This window comes from Theropithecus gelada, chromosome 12 (assembly GCF_003255815.1).
Source record: "Theropithecus gelada isolate Dixy chromosome 12, Tgel_1.0, whole genome shotgun sequence".
Classification (NCBI taxonomy): Eukaryota; Metazoa; Chordata; class Mammalia; order Primates; family Cercopithecidae; genus Theropithecus; species Theropithecus gelada.
In genome coordinates this window covers 72,491,969-72,509,989 of record NC_037680.1, presented here as the reverse complement: position 1 = coordinate 72,509,989, position 18,021 = coordinate 72,491,969, and the positions used below count along the sequence as shown (strand labels likewise).

The 18,021-nt window shown below is 37.2% G+C and overlaps 1 protein-coding gene across 1 annotated transcript in view; it reads left to right on the top strand.

Annotated features, from left to right (window-relative positions):
• Positions 1–18,021, top strand: part of DNAH7 (dynein axonemal heavy chain 7) — a 340,938-nt gene that overhangs the window by 30,664 nt on the left and 292,253 nt on the right. The window contains exons 6-9 of the mRNA XM_025404220.1: positions 7,093–7,180; positions 8,201–8,381; positions 10,973–11,048; positions 16,485–16,610. Of these exons, the coding sequence (XP_025260005.1) occupies positions 7,093–7,180; positions 8,201–8,381; positions 10,973–11,048; positions 16,485–16,610 (471 nt within the window). The remainder of the gene's footprint in view (positions 1–7,092; positions 7,181–8,200; positions 8,382–10,972; positions 11,049–16,484; positions 16,611–18,021) is intronic.

The following is an 18,021-nucleotide window of genomic DNA, read 5'->3' as shown; positions in this document are numbered from 1 at the left end:
TTTGCCATGTTGGCCAGGCTGGTCTCTAACTCCTGGCCTCAAGTGATCCAGCTGCCTTGGCTTCCCAAAGTGCTGGGATTACAGGCATGAACCACTGCACCTAGATTTTGGTCTCTTTGATTTAGTTCTACTCTGGTCTTTATTATTTCTTCTACTAATTTTGGATTTGATTTGCTCTTGCTTTTCTATTTCCTTAAGGTATGTTTTTATGTTGTTTATTTGAAATCTGTTTTTTACAGGTTTCTTACTGTAAACTTCCCTTTTAGCATTGCTTTTGCTGTATTCCATAGGTTTTGGTATACTATGTTTTCATTTTTATTTGTTTCAAGAAATTTTTTATTTCCATCTTAATTTTTTCATTGATCCAGTGGTTCTTCATGAGCTTGGTATTTAATGTCCCTGTATTTGTACTGTTTCTAAAGTTCTTCTTGCTATTGGTTTCTAGTTTTACTTCATTGTGTCTGATTTGATTTTTTTTACATTTACTGAGACTTGTTTTGTGCCTAACATGTGGTCTAACCTGGAGTATGTTCCATGCACTGATCAGAAGAATGCATATTTAGTAGCTATTGAAAGGAACATTTGGTAAATGTCTATTAGGTCCATTTGGTCTATAGTGCAGTTTAGGTTCAGTGTTTCTTTGTTGATTTACTATCTAGATGATCTGTCCAATGCTGAAAGTGGGAAATTAAAGTTCCTTTCTATTATTGTGTTGGGGTCTATGTCTCTCCTTAACTTTAATAATATTTTCTTTATATATCTGAATGCTCCAGTATTGAATGGGTATATATTTATAATTAGATCTACTTGGTGAATTGATCCCTTTTCATTATATAATGACCTCCTTTATCTCTTTTTGTGTTTTTTTGACTTAAAGTCTATTTTGTCTGATAGAAGTATAGTTACTACTTCATATGTAAACACACACATAGACTAAAAGTGAAGATATACCATGCAAATTCCAAACCTGTTTTTGGTTCCCATTTGCATGGAATATCTTCACTTTTAGTCTATATGTGTGCCTTTAGAGGTGAAATGAATTTCTTGTCAGCAGCATATAGTTGGGTTTTGTTTTTTTAATCAACTCAGCTGGTCTGTATCTTTTAATTAGGGAAATTTAAACTGTTTATATATATTAAAGGTTGTTATTAATAGGTGAGGGCTTACTCCTGTCATTTTAATGATTGTTTTCTGGTTGTTTTATATGGCCTTGGTTCTCGTCTTACTGCTTACCTTTGTGATGATTTGGTGTTCTTCTTTAATAATAATGCTCCATTCCTTTTTCTCATTTGTGTATCTGCTCTTCTAGTGAATTTTATGCTTTAGTGTGTTTTCATGATGATAGATGTCATGCTTTTGCTTCCAGATACAGGTCTCTCTTAACCATATCCTATAGGACCTGTTTAGTGGTGATGAATTTGCTTAGTTTTTATTTGTTAGGGAAAGTCCTTATTTCTCCTTACTTCTGAAGGATAGCTTTGCTAAGTATAGTATTCTTGGTTGACATTTTTTTTTTCTTTTAGCACTTTGAAAATATAGTCTCATTCTATCTTGGTCTTTAAGGTTTCTGCTGATAAATATGCTGTTTTTCTGTTGACAATTCCCTTATGTGTCACTTGACAAGAAAATTTTACAACAAGTTTTCTTGTGCTGTTTTTGGAATTCTTTGTCTTTGACTTTTGACAGATTAACTATATACGTTGTGCCTCAGAGAGGAACTTTTTGGATTGAATCTATTTGAGGATCTTTCTGAGTTTTGTATTTCTAGATGTTTACATCTCTTCTAAGACTTTGGAAGTTTTCAGTTATTATTTCATTAAATTAATTTTCTATGCGTTTCCCCATCTTTTCTTCTTCTGAAACTCGCCAAATTTCAGTATTTGTTTGCTTGATGGTGTCCCATATGCCCCTCAGGCTTCCTTCGTTCTTTTTGATTTGTTGTTATTTTTTTTTTTTTTTTTTTTTTTTTTTGTCTCAATGGGTTATTTCAGAATACCTGTCTTCAAGTTAAAAAATTCTTTCTTCTACTTGATCTAGTCCATTTTGGAAACTCCTGATTTTATTTTTTATTTTGTCCGTTGAATTCTTCAGTTTCAGGATTTCTGTTTGATTCTTTTTTTATGACATCTATCTCTTCATTAAATTTCTAATTCAGATTATGAGTTTTTCTGATTTGTTTGTATTGTTTATATGTGTTCTCTTGTATCTTGCTGAGTTTTCTTGAGATCATTATTTTGAATTTCTTTTCAGGCGCTTTTTAGATTTCGTTTTGTTTGGGGCCTATTGGTAGAGAATTATTGTGTTCTTTTGAAGGTGTTGTGTTTCCTTGATTTTTTCCATGTTTCTGTTGTCCTTATGTTGATGTCTGTGCATCTGCTATAACTGTCACTTCTTCCAATTTTATGAAGTAGCTTCCATAGGAAAATACCTTTTCTTGTGAATGTATCAATATGTTAACTGGGTAGGGTGCTTTGGCTTTGGTTCTGGGTGGACACCATAGTGTAATGTTCATGTGATTACTTTGATTGTATTTGATTATCAATGGTGTCTGCAAATTAGTTAGTGGCTAGGCTGTGGGTGTTTGTGGAGGCTGTGATGAGGCTTTGCTAAGGACAGGGACACCAGGTGGGCTAGTCCTTAGGTCCCTAGGTGGTGCGTGGCAGCACTGGCAGGGGATGTGGTATGACTCATGGAGGGTAGTATCTGGGTCCCAGGAGGGGTGTGTGGGTGCTGGCAATGGTGGCAGTGGGCCAGGTGGACTGATCCTTGGTTTCCTGGGTGGCATGCATGGACACTGGCAGTGTTGAGCCCTGGGAAGGCAGTCCTTAGGTCTCTAGGCAGAGCATGTGGGCACTAGTAGGCAAGGAGATCTGTTCTTTGGGACCCAGACAGGTTGCACAGATGCCTGCAATAGTGAAGGCAGGTTGGTCCTTGAGTGCTAGAGTGGATCACACCCAGAGTATTGGCCAGCTTGAAAGGTCCAGGGTGGGGCAGGTGGGCACTGGCAGTGTCAGCAGTGGGGTGGGCAGGCTGGTCCCTGGACCCTGAGGTGGGACACACAGTAGCCCTGCTGATGAGGGGGCAGGGTCATTGTTGGTGGCAGTGGCCCCAGGTAGACTGCTTTTAGGGTCTGGGGAGTACACACTTTGGTTCCCAGTACCCTGGGGGAAGCCTCTTTGATGTGCTGGACTGCCTCTTCCTTGGGTAGTAGGACACTGCATGAACTTGGATGCTGGTGCTATGGCTGCCCACTGGGTTCAGCCGATGCCATGCTATTGTAGCCCTCTGGGTGGATGTAGGGCGATGTCAGTGGGGCCTTAAGAATGTGGAGGCCAGGCACGATGGCTCATGCCTGTAATCCCAGAACTTTGAGAGGCCAAGGCAGGCAGATCACCTGAGGTCAGGAGTTCGAGACCAGCCTGGCTAACATGGTAAAACCCTGTCCCTACTAAAAATACAAAAAAAATTAGCTGGGCATGGTGGTGGGCACCTGTAGTCCCAGCTGCTTGGGAGGCTGAGGCAGGAGAATTGCTTGAACTTGGGAGGTGGAGGTTTCAGTGAGCTGAGATCACGCCATTGCACTCCAGCCTGGGCAACAAGAGTGAAACTCTGTCTGGAAAAAAAAAAAAAAAAAAAAGAATGTAGAGATGTAGGTACTATTGTGCCCTGGGCAGGGTGTAATCCTGTGGTGTTGGCTGTGCTCTCAAAATGGTGCAGTGCTATAGCAGATTGGGTTTCAGAAATGGGATTTAGCCCGAGTTCCCTCTCTGGAACAATGCAGTTGTGGGTGCTCCATGCAGCACCCTATACTAGGCTCAGGGATCCTGAGAGCCAACAGGTTTTCTGTGTCTAGGACTGCAGGTTTCTTTGGTGGAAATGTGGACAGCTGGGAAATATCTCACTTACATTTTTCCTGCAATGGAGCATTCCTCCTGGCTGTGGGCTGAACTGGCCTACTGCCTTACTTTCCTCTCTACATTGCCATCTTGAGCTTTCCATGTCTCAGAGGGTCCCTATTTTTTCTCTGCTGGATTCCAATGTTCTCCCCTAGATGCTCTACTTGATGTGTGCTTATGTACTTGCTGTTTTGGTCCTTCTTTATAGAGAAGACAGGCACTGGGTGCCTCTCTTCAGCTACTTCACACAATCATCCTTGAGAGCAGTTTGGCAGTAAACATGACAGTCTTCTGTCATCCTCTCTTCTCCTTTGTTCATTCAGTTTTCTTCCTCCAACAAATCCAAAGTGCCTTAAAGATGGTGGAAAGACCCATCAGACTTAATACAGTAGAAGGTGATGCAACAGTGGTTGCAGGTTATATCAATGTTTTTTGAAAAGAAAAAGTTTTACATTTTGTTAAGATATAATTTATCAATTTTCCTTTTGTTGTTCATACTTTTGGAGTTATATAAGAGTCTTTTCCTAATACAAATTCTCAAAGATTTCCTCCTATATTTTCTTCTGGAAGCCTTATAGGTTTTCTTGAGACGGAGTCTTGCTTTGTCACCCAGGCTGGAGTGCAGTGGCGTGATCTTGGCTCACTGCAAGCTCCGCCTCCCAGGTTCAAGCGTTTTCCTACCTCAGCCTCTTAAGTACCTGGGATTAAGGGTGTGCACTCCCACAACCAGCTAATTTTTGTATTTTTAGTAGAGATGGGATTTCCCCATGTTGGTGAGGCTGGTCTCAAACTCCTGACCTTGGGTGATCCACTTGCCTTGGCCTCCCAAAGTGCTGGGATTACAGGCATGAGCCACTGTGCCTGGCTTAAGTTTTTAAAAATAATTTTAACTCTTGCATTTACATGCATGATACATTTCAACTTCATTTTTGTCTATGGTGTGAGGTATGGTTTGAGGTTCAATTTTTTTGGCATATAAATGTTCAACTGTTTCAACCCCTAATCCCTTGAATTACCTTGGCATACTTGTGGAAAATAATTTGACCATATATGAGGGGCTATTTTTGTTCCATTGATCTATATGTTTATTTTTACACCAGTACCATACTTGTCTTGATTACTTTAGCTTATAGTAAGTTTTGAAATTAGATCGTTTAAGCCCTCAAAATTTATTCTTCTTTTTCAAAATTGTTTTGAGTGTTTTAGGTCTTTTGCATTTCTATGTACAATTAGGCATCAGCTTGTCAGATTTTGTAAAGGAAAAATGCTTACGGGGATTTAGAAAGCATTGCATTGAGTCTATGAATCAATTTTTGGAGAATTGTCATTTCAATTTCAATAATATTGAGTTGCCTAGTCCATGAACATGTTATTTCTCTCCACTTATTTAGATCTTCAGTTGCTCTCAGCACTTTTTATATATTTATGTGTAGAAATCTTGCCCTTCTTTTTAAAACTGTAATCCCACTAAAAAATTTTATTGTGAATGAAATTATTGAATTTTATTTTCTGATTGGTCTTTGCCAGTATATAGAAAAATCAATTGATTTTTGCTTGTTGACCTTACATTTTGAGACCTTACTAAACTTACTTATTTTAGAGCTTTTAAAAGTTCCTTAGAATTTCCTATACATACGATCATGCCATATGCAAGTAAAACAATTTTACATCTTCATTTCCAACTTGGATGCTTTTCTTTTTATATTCTTTTTGCACTTATTAGGTCCTCTGATATATTATTGAAAATAATTGGTGAGAGTGGAATTCTTAGTCTAAGGGAGAAAGCATTCAGATTTTCACATTAATGTGAAATGTTAGTTGTAGGTTTTTAAGACACTTTGTGGAGAAAAGGAACCCTTGTACACTGTTGATGGGAATGTAAATTAGTACAGCCATTATGGAAAACTGTACAAATATTCGTCAAAAAACTAATAATAGAATTACCATATGATCTAGCAATCTCATTTTTGGGTAGTTACCCAAAAGATTTGAAATTAGTATGTTCAAGAGATATCTGCATGCCCATGTTCATTTCAACACTGTTTATAATAGCTGAGTTATGTAATCAACCTGACTGTCCATCCGCAGATGAATGAATCTGCAGATGTTTGTAGTTAGAATATCAACCATTTTCTCTCCATATACTAAATACTTTGAGGATTTCTACTACTTTCATACTTGCATTCTCTCACTTAACAAACATTTATTGAGCACTAGCTATGTATTGAATTAAACTGAGACATTACCCAAAGCCTTGACTCTTTTATCTTGTCCATATAATTGAAAAGAATATGTACAATTCACAAAACACTGGATTCCTGGATTTGCAAAAGATAAATAAGTTAGAAGATCTCTTCTGGGTACCCACTTTGGTATGGTATCTCAGATATACTCAATAAACCTCTAGTCTTCCCTCACTGGGCAGTTAGTGGGAAGGTGTGTTTAGTTATACAGCATCAGTGACCTGTATCTATCTTAGATGAAGTTGAGATCCAGAGAATGATACAGTCAATTATAAAGAGGTAGAGCTATCCCAGAACAACTTATTTTTCTGAAAATGTGAACTATGCCTTTCTGCCCAGTGTAGCCCCAGAGCATGTCACAAAATGTGGCTCATCTTTGGCATATATTTTGAATTGAATTATAGTTAGAAACAGTATTGTGTTATATGAACACATACCCAATAATAAATACATAGGCACATAAGAGCTTCCATGTCACTGATTGCTAACTTGTATGTCTATAGAAATCTGAGAAATGGCCTTTTGAAGAATGTATCTGTGTCTTCTGCAAAACTGTGTTTAAAGTACTTTTCATCAATGCTCTTTTTAAAACTCATATTTATAAATAACCATACATATTTTAGGAATAATGCAAGAGTGTTCCTTTATAAGTTCAAGAAAGAGAAGAGAGCTCGATTCTTGAGTTATGAGGAAGAATAAGTAAAGGCCAGCGAGAAGGGTGTGATTTCTGAATAGGTCTTGCAAATAACTTCCAATATAATTATCTCTCTATGAATAAAGTATTTGGAGAGGAATATAGCACCAAACAAATATGTATACTGTTTGTAAAATGTTCAACAATTCATTTTTCCTTATGATTTAATAGAAAATAGTTCTGGTGTTCTTATATCCATTGTTTTATGTTCTAACTATCCCTTATCTACTTTTGAATAGTATGTTTATCGTTTTCTTAGGCAACAAGGTGCTGACTTAGACTCAGCTGTCCCTGATGGAAGTACAATTCCAAAACCGACCACTTCTGCTATAGAGAAAGACATCTTGGTAACAGGCCATTTCTTTTGTCAGTATAATTGAAAATGAAAGAAACACTTGAAGATAATTTTATACTTTTGAGAACACTCTGTGCTCCTCCTTTGTGAAACTCCGTGGACATAGGAATAAATACAGAGTCCTATAAAAAGGCTCTGTGGGATTTATAGAATAAATCATTCTCTCCCTTGCTACCTAAGACCACAGTTTAAAAAAATTTCAAATCTATCTGCTCTCCATATTAAAGCCAGCCTCAGTCATGTATAGCTTCATGTGCCTTAATTTTTTTCTGAAAAATTATCCTATAATAATTATATAATGTATATTTTACAAGGCATATTAACTTACTTTAGAAATAGTAATTATTCAAGTATTTTAAATACATAATAATTTTAAAAAATGTAAATATCAAAGACTTAACACTGCTAATTAAAAGATATTTTGACATTTAAATTTTTTCTAATAAGTGATATGTAAAAATTTGTGAACATATATTGAAGTTAAATGTTTGTTATTATAGAAATAATGACTTGTTTTAAAATGAATATTTTATGAACATATCCAATAGCAGCTATAAAATTATAGTATGGAATATTAGTAGGCCAGTTGGAAATGTCCTAAATCCTATTGTATAATATTTCTGGAGTGAATATATAGAGATATTGATTTGCTTAGAGCTTTTAAGATCTCTTCTGATAATAATAAAAGGACAAAAACTAACAACACATTTAAAAAATTTACAAAACACTAATTCAGCATGGACTCTGTTAAGTACATCATATATTTGGTATATAACTTGATGTTTTACAGTATAGTTATAAACTGAGATAAGAGTTTTAGTTTTCATGAAAATACATATTTGTAACATTTAGGAGATATCAAATAATGCCTGTGTGAATTGTACCAAATACTTTTTTATCCTTTATAAATACTTTGTTCTCCTAAACTACTGAATTTTGCTCAGTAGTTTTATTTTTGATAAACATACTTCTTTTGTTATACATTTACATTTTTCTTATCTTTTTTTTGTAGAGATATTACTATTATATTCACCATGGAATTGATACAGACCATGTAGCCCCGATGGAAGATTCTTGGCTAGAACATGTACTGGGTTTAGTTCCACAACATCTGAAAGTCTTCACTGACAGCATAGCTACATTATCTGATGAAATGAGAGAGGATTATCTTCTTAGTGTAAAGAAATCCATAGGTAAATTGGTATTATGCTTTGATTTTTAATTTGAATATGTCTCATTAAAGATAATTTTTGTATGTTTTGTATTAAAAATTAATACCTATACTTGAAACTATTCACAATATTATAATTATGCCATTTCTTACATTGCTATTATATTACTTAAGATCTTAGGCAAATTCATTAATGAGGTATTACAAAAAATAATTCTATTTCTATTTGTAGGGATATATCCCCACCACAAAGGATAGCACTGAAGAAAATTATAAAGTGTTAATTTCAAGCCCTCAAGATATTTTGGGAGCATCTAATTTATGCAAGGCATTAGGCATTTAGGAGATAGCCTCTCCCTTTAAGATGGTCTCTTCATTCCAGGATCTTTTGGTGTAGGCATGAGACAAGACATACATATTTAAATAATTACTTAAAAGTGTAAGCATTAACAATGAACATTAATATTACTGATGTCATAAATTAGAATGTGATTAATACTAAGTTGTTGCAGTAGACCAAAGGCTGACAAACTATAGCTCACAGGCAAATCTGGCCACTGCCTGTTTTCATAAATAAAGTTTTATTGGAACATAGCCACACTAATTCATTTGCATGTTGTCTATGAATCTGGCTGCTTTTGAGCTACAAGAGCAAAATTGAGCAGTTGTGACAGAGGCCTTGTAGCCCACAAAGTTGAAAATAGTTACAGTCTAACCCTTTACATAAATAATTTGTTGACCCATGGTACAGACAAATAGATCCTAAGGCTGACTGATTATCGGAACCATTTTTTTTTTTTTTTTTTTTGAGACGGAGTCTCGCTCTGTCGCCCAGGCTGGAGTGCAGTGGCCGGATCTCAGCTCACTGCAAGCTCCACCTCCCGGGTTCACGCCATTCTCCCGCCTCAGCCTCCCGAGTAGCTGGGACTACAGGCGCCCGCCACCTCGCCCGGGTAGTTTTTTGTATTTTTTAGTAGAGACGGGGTTTCACCGTGTTCGCCAGGATGGTCTTGATCTCCTGACCTCGTGATCCACCCGTCTCGGCCTCCCAAAGTGCTGGGATTACAGGCTTGAGCCACCGCGCCCGGCCGGAACCATTTTAAAAATACTGACTTCTGGCCCCAACTGAATTAAAATCCCTGGAGGCAGGGCCTTGGAATCTGTACTTCTTAAAAAGCGTCTCCAGTTGGTTGTGATAGTAAACATAGTATGACAGATACTGTGTTCAAAGTTGGAGAAATAATAATGCTTTGGAGTAATGTGGGGGACCCTTCTTGGTGGAGGACATTCATTGTATTTGTGACTTCTATGGAGTATCCTGGTAATATAAAAATAAAGAGCCTAATCCCTGCCCTCAGAGTTCATAGTGTAATGAGGGAGATAGACAAATAACTAAATAATACAGCAAAGTAGTAAGTCCAAAGAGGAGAGAAACAGAAGATAAGGAGGTAACAGAAGGTAAGGGAAGAAACAGAGGGTAAGGGAGAAGAGGTCATCTCTGACTTGTGAGGAAGGACTCTGGAGGAACCTAAACTAAGTCTTGAAGGATGAGCAACAGTCTAGCAGGGAACATGCTTGGCCTAGGAAATGGTGTGAATGATAGCAGATGTGCATGAGAGCCTCTTCGGGGCTTGTCAGTTCTGAAGCCAAAGCATAGGCTGCATTTGGGGAAGGGCACAGAATCTGAAGGGCCTTATGTGCCTTTTTAGAGCACTTAAAGGTAAAGGAGAGTCTCTGAAGGAGTGTAGGGAAGGGGGTAATACATATGATTTGCATATTAGAGCATCTTGAAAGACAAGCAGAAGAATTAGAATTAAATGTGAATTAAAGACCGTAGAAGACAGAAGCAAGGTAGCTGATTTTACTGATTTTATAACAAGACTGTTTTATGCTCTTCTGCAGCTTAAAAGAGAAACAAAGCAATACTGTTGTTCCTTGGTATCCATAGGAGATTGGTTCCAGGACCCTCCCCTCCCCAGCAGATACCAAAATCTGCAGATGCTCAAGTCCCTGTTATAAAATGGCATAGTATTTGCATATAACCTATGTACATCCTCCCATATGCTTTAAATCATCTCCAGATTTCTTATACCACCTCATACAATGTACATGCTATGTAAGTCGTTGTTGCACTGTATATTTTTGTGTCATTTTTTTATTGTTGTCTTATTTTTTCTGAATATTTTTGATTCATGGTTGGTTGAATCCATGGGTGCAGAACCTGCAGATACAGAGGGCCAACTGTACGTACCTTTTCTCAGTGAATAGAACTACTACTACTAGTACCCTGTATTGTTGACCTTCAATTCAACAAGCATATTTCTGATGGAATAGCTATAAGGGAAAATGTAACATTAGGAGCAAGTATTCCTTTCAAATGAAAGAGGAGGGACACATTCTGTTAAGAAAGGGAACATATATCCTCAAAGACACAGACATGATACATTTTCTTGTAAGATTTTAAAATTTTTCTTCTGTTCATAGATGCTCATTATTAAGCAACTTTAATATAATTTAAACAGTTAATTTTAATAGAGCTAGCATTGCAATTGCTTGGAAATATACTACAGTTAATATAAGGTTATCTATCAGAATTTTAAAATTTTCTTTTAGTTGATTTCGTTTTAAAAGATCCTCGAGAGAAAGAAGATGATAAGAAGACAGATGAACTTCCAGCCCATCGTGCTGAGTAAGTGATCAGATTCCTCTAAGATGTTGATTATGTGACCATTTCTGTATATGTTTATATATTTATACACCGATTGTATTTTCTTGAATGTATGTTTATAATTTATATATAAATAAATGTGTGTGTATGTATATATTTCATATACAGGCATGCCTCATCTTATTGCACTTTGCTTTATTGCACTTCACAGCTACTGTGTTTTTTGCAAATAGGAGGTTTGTGAGGTTTTTTTGGAGCTGAAGGTCTTTGTCAGGCAAGTCTATTGGCATCATTTTTCTAACAGCCTGTGCTCACTTTGTGTCTCTCTGTCAGTTTTGGTAATTCTTACAATATTTTAAGCTTTTTCCATTATTATTATATCTGTTATGGTGATCTGTGATCGATAATCTTTGATGTTACTGTTATAATTGTCTTGGAAAGCCACAAACTGCACCCATGTAAGATGGCAAACAATGTCAATAAATCCGTGTGTTCTGACTCCTCCACCAACCAGTCACTCCCCCATTTCTCTTCCTCTCCTAAGGCCTCCCTAATTCCCTGAGACAGAACAATATTGAAATTAGGCCAAATAACCCACGATGGCCTCTGAGTCGCACATCTGTCCCTTTAAATCAAAAGCTAGAAATGATTAAGCTTAGTGAAGAAGACATGTTGAAAGCCAAAATAGGCCAAAGCTATGCCTCTTGTACCAGGTAGCCAGGTTGTGAATGCAAAGGAAATTAAAAGTGCTACTCCAGTGAACACATGACCGACAAGAAAGTGAAACAGCCTTATTGCTGATATGGAGGAAATGGTCTGGAAGAAGATCAAACCAGCCATGACATTTCCTTAAGCCAGAGCCTAATCCAGAGCAACACCCTAACTCTCTTCAGTTCTGTGAAGGCTGAGAAAGGTAAGGAAGCTGCAGAAGAAATGTTTGAAGGTAACAGGTTGCTTCATGAGGTTTAAGAAAAGAAGCTATCTCCGTAATGGAGCAAGGGTTGAAAAATTAACTGTTGGGTTCTGCGTTAGGCTGTTCTTGTGTTGCTATAAAGAGGTATCTGAGACTGGGTGATTTATAAAGAAAAGAGGTTTATTGGCTCACAGTTGTTCAGGTTTTACGGGAAGTATGGTGCTGGCACCTGCTTGACATCTGGGGAGGCCTTGGGAAGCTTACAATCATGGCAGAAGGCAAAGTGGGATCACATGGTGAGAGCAAGATCAACAAAGAGTGAGAGGGAAGATGCCACACACTTTTAAACACCCAGATCTCGTGAGAACTCACTATTGTGAGGACAGTGCCAAGAGGATGATGCTAAACCATTCATGTGAAACCTGTCCCCATGACCCAGTTACCTCCCAACAGGCCCCACCTCCAACATTGGTGATTACATTTCAACATGAGATTTGGAGGGTATATACAAACTACAGCAGGGACTGTGCTGGTACCTGGGTGTTGGGATCAATTGTTCCCCAAACCTCAGCATCACACAGTATGCCCGTGTAACAAACCTGCACTTATACCCCCTGAATCTAAAATAAAAGTTGAAATTATAGAAAAAATTTTGAAAGGCTATATCTACTATAGTGATTTCTCTGAGGGATCTTGGCAAAGAGAATTGAAAACTTTCTGGAAGAGATTCACTGTTGTAGATGCCGTAAAGAACATTTGTGATTCATACAAGGTGGTAAAAATATCAACATGAGCAGAAGTTTGGAGGAAGTTCAACCCTTATGGATGACTTTGAGTGGCTCAAGACTTCAGTGGAGGAAGTCTGCAGATGTGTTGGAAGACAGAGAAGAAGAATGAGAAGTGGAGCCTGAAGATGTGACTGAATTGCTGCCATCTCATGATAAAACTTGAACAGATGAGGAGTTGCTTTTTTTTTTTTTTTTTTTTTTGAGACGGAGTCTCGCTCTGTCGCCCAGGCTGGAGTGCAGTGGCGCGATCTCGGCTCACTGCAAGCTCCACCTCCCGGGTTCACGCCATTCTCCCGCCTCAGCCTCCGAGTAGCTGGGACTACAGGCGCCCGCCATCACGCCCGGCTAGTGTTTTTGTATTTTTAGTAGAGACGGGGTTTCACCATGTTAGCCAGGATGGTCTCGATCTCCTGACCTCGTGATCCACCCGCCTCGGCCTCCCAAAGTGCTGGGATTACAGGCTTGAGCCACCGCGCCCGGCGAGGAGTTGCTTCTTATGGATGAATAAAAAAAGTGGTTTCTTAAGATGGATTCTACTCCTGGTGAAGATGCTGTGAACACTGAAATGACAACAAAGGATTTAGAATGTTATGTAAGCTTACTTGATAAGGCAGCATCAGAGTTTGAGAGGATTGATTCCAGTTTTGAAAGAAGTTCTAGTTGGGTGCAATGCTTTCGAATATCATTGAATGCTACAGAGAAATCTTTCATGAAGAGAAGAGTCAATTGATTATGTGGCAGATGTCATTGCTGTCTTATTTTTTAAAAATTGTCGCAGCTTGGTTAGTTAGAAGCCATTAAGACCCTCCACCAGCAAAAAGATTGTGACTCGCAAAAGACAGATGATTGTTAGTATTTTGTGGCAATAAAGTATTTTAAAATTAAGGTGTATACTTTTTTTTTTTTTTTTTTTTTTGAGACATGGTCTCACTCTGTTGCCCAGGCTGGAGTGCAGTGGTGTGATCTTGGCTCACTGCAACCTCTGCCTCTGGGGTTCAAGCAATTCTCTTGCCTCAGTCTTCTGAGTAGCTGGTATTACAGGTGTGCACCACCACGCCCAGCTAATTTTTGTATTTTTAGAAGAGACTGGGTTTAACCATGTTGGCCAGGCTTATCTCGAACTCCTGACCTCAAGTGATTCACCTGCCTCAGCCTCCCACAGTGCTGGGATTACAGGTGTGAGCCACCACTCCTGGCTTATTTTTTTCATTTGTAATTTTCTTGAGATAGGGTTTCTCTGTTTCCCAGGTTGGAGTGCAGTGGCATGATCACAGTTCAGTGCAGCCTTAACCTCCCAGGCCCAAGTGATCCTCCCACATCGGTTTCCCAAGTAGTTGGGATTGTAAGCGCATATCACTATGCCCAGCTAATTTAATTTTTTTTTTTTTTTAAAGATACGCAATCTCCCTGTGTTGCTCAGGCTGGTTTTGAACTCCTGGGCTCAAGAAATCCTCCCACCTTGGCCTCCCAAAGTGCTGGGATTACAGGTGTGAGCCACTGTGCCTGGCCCTACATTTTGTTTTAAAGATACAATGCCATTGCCTGCTTAATAGACTACAATATAGCATAAATATAAGTTTTATATGCACTGGGAAACAAAAAATTTGTGTTATGTACTTAATTGCAATATTTGCCTTATGGGGGTGGTCTTGAACCAAACCTGCAATATCTCCATTATAAGCCTCTATACAACTAATTGTTCTTATGCTCTTTGTTTATTTATGTATTTAAGCCTAATGTTACATTTGTGAGTTGATGGATCAATAGGTAGATGACTAGACATAGACAGATGGAAACTAAGATGGTTAAAACGTGAGTACTTGGTGGAAAGAATATGATATAGGTTTTTTTAATCCCCGTAGCAACTAGCATAGACTTCAGATATGGTAGGAGCATAAAAGTTTGATTTTTGGGAACATTGGGAACATTGCAGAATATATATATTTGTAGAATATATTTCAATTTGTTATATGGATGGAAATATAGAACACATAATGGGAATATCTCCTTGCTGTATATTTTCTCTAATAATAATTAACATTTAGGAATAAATCTCTTAAATAGTTTGAAGGATGGAACTTATATGATTAAATAACTACTTCAGTTTTATTTTCTTTTATATCATTTAAAAATGCCTGTAAGTGCAGTGGCTCACGCCTGTAATTCCAGCACTTTAGGAGGCTGAGAAGAGCAGATCACTTGAGGTCAGGAGTTTGAGAACAGTTCTGGCCAACGTGGTGAAACCCCGTCTCTACTGAAAATACAGAAGTTAGCCGGGCATGGTGGCGCGTGCTTGTAATCCCAGCTACTCAGGAGGCTGAGGCAAGAGAATTGCTTGAACCCAGGAAGTGGAGGTTGCAGTGAGCTGAGATTGTGCCACTGCACTCCAGCCTGGGTGACAGAGTGAGATTCCATCTCAAAAAATAATAAATAAAATAAAAAAATTTTTAAAAGCCCCAAATTATTTCCCATTCCACACATACACACACAAAAAATTATGTACCCATTTTTCCATATCCTCTATGGAGAACAACTTTTCTCCTGGGAAAGACAAAAATCATCCTTTATAATTGCAAAGGCAGTACAGTCACTCACACATGAAAAATTGAATTAAACTTACTACATACACATAAAATATAAATGTTTAAATATGTTCTGAAAGATGAAGATGGCACAATTCAATATATAAAAGATGATTATTGAAGTCTTATGAGTTACAGAATACAGTTGATCTTTAACACGGGGGTAAGGGCCACTGAGCCCCTATACCACATGTAAGTTTTGACTTCCCCAAAGCTTAACTATTAATACACTACTGTTCACTGGAAGCCTTACTGATAACATAAACAGCCAATTAACACATATTTTGTGTGTTATATGTATTATATACTTAATTCTTACAATAAAATAAGCTAGAGAAAAGAAAATTTTATTAAGCAAATCATAAGAAAGAGAAAATGTATTTACTATTCATAAAGTAGAAGTGGATCATCTTAAAGGTCTTCATCCTTGTAATCTTTCCATGGTGGTAGTGATAGAGGAGGAGGAGGGGAAGAAGGAGGGAAAGAAGGAGGGGGAGCAGCAGGAGGGAAAGGGAGAGGGAGATTGGTCTTGCTGTAGGGGGAGCGGGTGGTAGAAGTGGAAGAAAATCCACATGTAAGTGAATGTGCACAGTTCAAACCTGTGTTATTCAAGGGTTAACTGTAAATGTGTCTTCAAATAAGAACATTAGTGTTTGTGATTTGTAAATGCTGTTTACATATTAACAGGGGGTAAAGTTCAAGGGGATTTCTATAGGAAGGTTGGACTATATCCTTAAAATGTTTTAAAAATAAAAATAAAGGAGGAATTTTAAAAATAAATAAAGGGAAAATTTTAATGTATGTCCTGAAATTAGTAAAGAATATTTGAAGATGTTTATGAGAGATAGCTGGCTGCTGTTTTCATTTGTTCATTGTAAATTATTTGTGGATTCAATAAGATCAAGTATTTGGGGATAAAAATTAGTTACCTTTTGTATTAAAGATTTAAATCTAATTTCAGAATCATTAATTTTTATAATCAAATTGCACTAAACCATAAAACATATGATCTTTATATATTTTAAAACATAATTGCTTGTTTTGTTATTATCATGAGGGATACAGCACATATTTTATTAAAATTAAACCATTATTACCCAAAATGTACAGTTACTATAAAAATACTTTCTTTTGACTTTGAAATAATGTAACTGAATATTTTCTTCATTTTCAGAATGGAAATTCTGCCAAAACCTTGGAGGAAATCTTTTTTAGCTGCAAGCAGTTATATTAAGGATCACTTAAATGCAATGAACCCCACAATGCTGGCTGTACTAGATTTGTGGCACAGCAATTTTAAGTGAGTATATGTAGCCTTACAGAGGTTTTTAAAATATAGAGGGAAGTTGTTTTACTATGTCTTAATTATTTCTTTTACTATTTTAACTGCAAAGTAAAACATTACCATTTTAACGTAAGTATTCAAACATGGTTTTAAATAAACAACATAGTATATAGAGCAAAAAGTGAACATTGCTTTTCTAAAATGTTAAAATTTTTAATGTTTTGAGTACATAGTAGATGTATATATTTATGGGGTACATGAGATATTTTGGGAGAGGCATGCAATGAGGAATAATCACGCTATGGAAAGTTTGGTGTCCGTCCCCTCAAGCATTTTTCCTTTGTGTTACAAACAATCCAGTTATACTCATTTAGTTATTTTTAAATGTACAATTAAAATATTATTGACTATAGTCCTCCTGTTGTGCTATCAAATACTAGGTCTCATTCATTCTAACTATATATTTTCTTGTACCCATTAACCTAATTCTGTTGTTAATGGACTCCGATGCATTCTTTGGCATGTCAATTGTGTTTTTCAACTCCAGAATTTCTGCTTTATTTGTTTTAATTATTTCGATCTCTTTGTTAAATTTATCTTATAGAATTCTGAATTCCTTTTCTGTGTTATCTTGAATTACTTTGAATTCCAAGGACATTCATTTTGCTTCAGTTTCTGATACTATGAATAATGCATCAGGAAATAACGTTGTACATGTGTTACTATTCACTGGTCCCTCTGTTTACATGGGATAGAGTCACAAAAGTGGGTATCTAGATCATAGCATATTTATGTTTTTATTTTAGTATATTTTGCCGGATTTTTTCCCAGAAATGTTTGATACTTTACATTTTTACCAACAGTAAATGAGAACTTCTTTCCCTAAAATTCTAACTATGTGTATTACACTATTTGTCAATCAATATAAAATGCTATATCATCATTACTTCCATTTTCCTTTGCTAGACTACTAGGGAATTTGAACATCTTTTTTTTTTTTTTTTTTTTGAGACAGAGTCTCGCTCTGCCGCCCAGGCTGGAGTGCAGTGGCCGGATCTCAGCTCACTGCAAGCTCCGCCTCCTGGGTTTACGCCATTCTCCTGCCTCAGCCTCCCGAGTAGCTGGGACTACAGGCGCCCGCCACCTCACCCAGCTAGTTTTTTGTATTTTTTAGTAGAGACGGGGTTTCACCGTGTTAGCCAGGATGGTCTCGATCTCCTGACCTCGTGATCCGCCCGTCTCGGCCTCCCAAAGTGCTGGGATTACAGGCTTGAGCCACCGCGCCCGGCCTTGAACATCTTTTTATGTATTTGTTAGTTATTTGAATTTTTGAATTCTCTATTTATATCTTTGTCAATGTTTTGTTGGTTCTTCCTCTTTTCTTATCAATTTGATAACCTCTTAGAATAATAGAGGTTTTACTTCT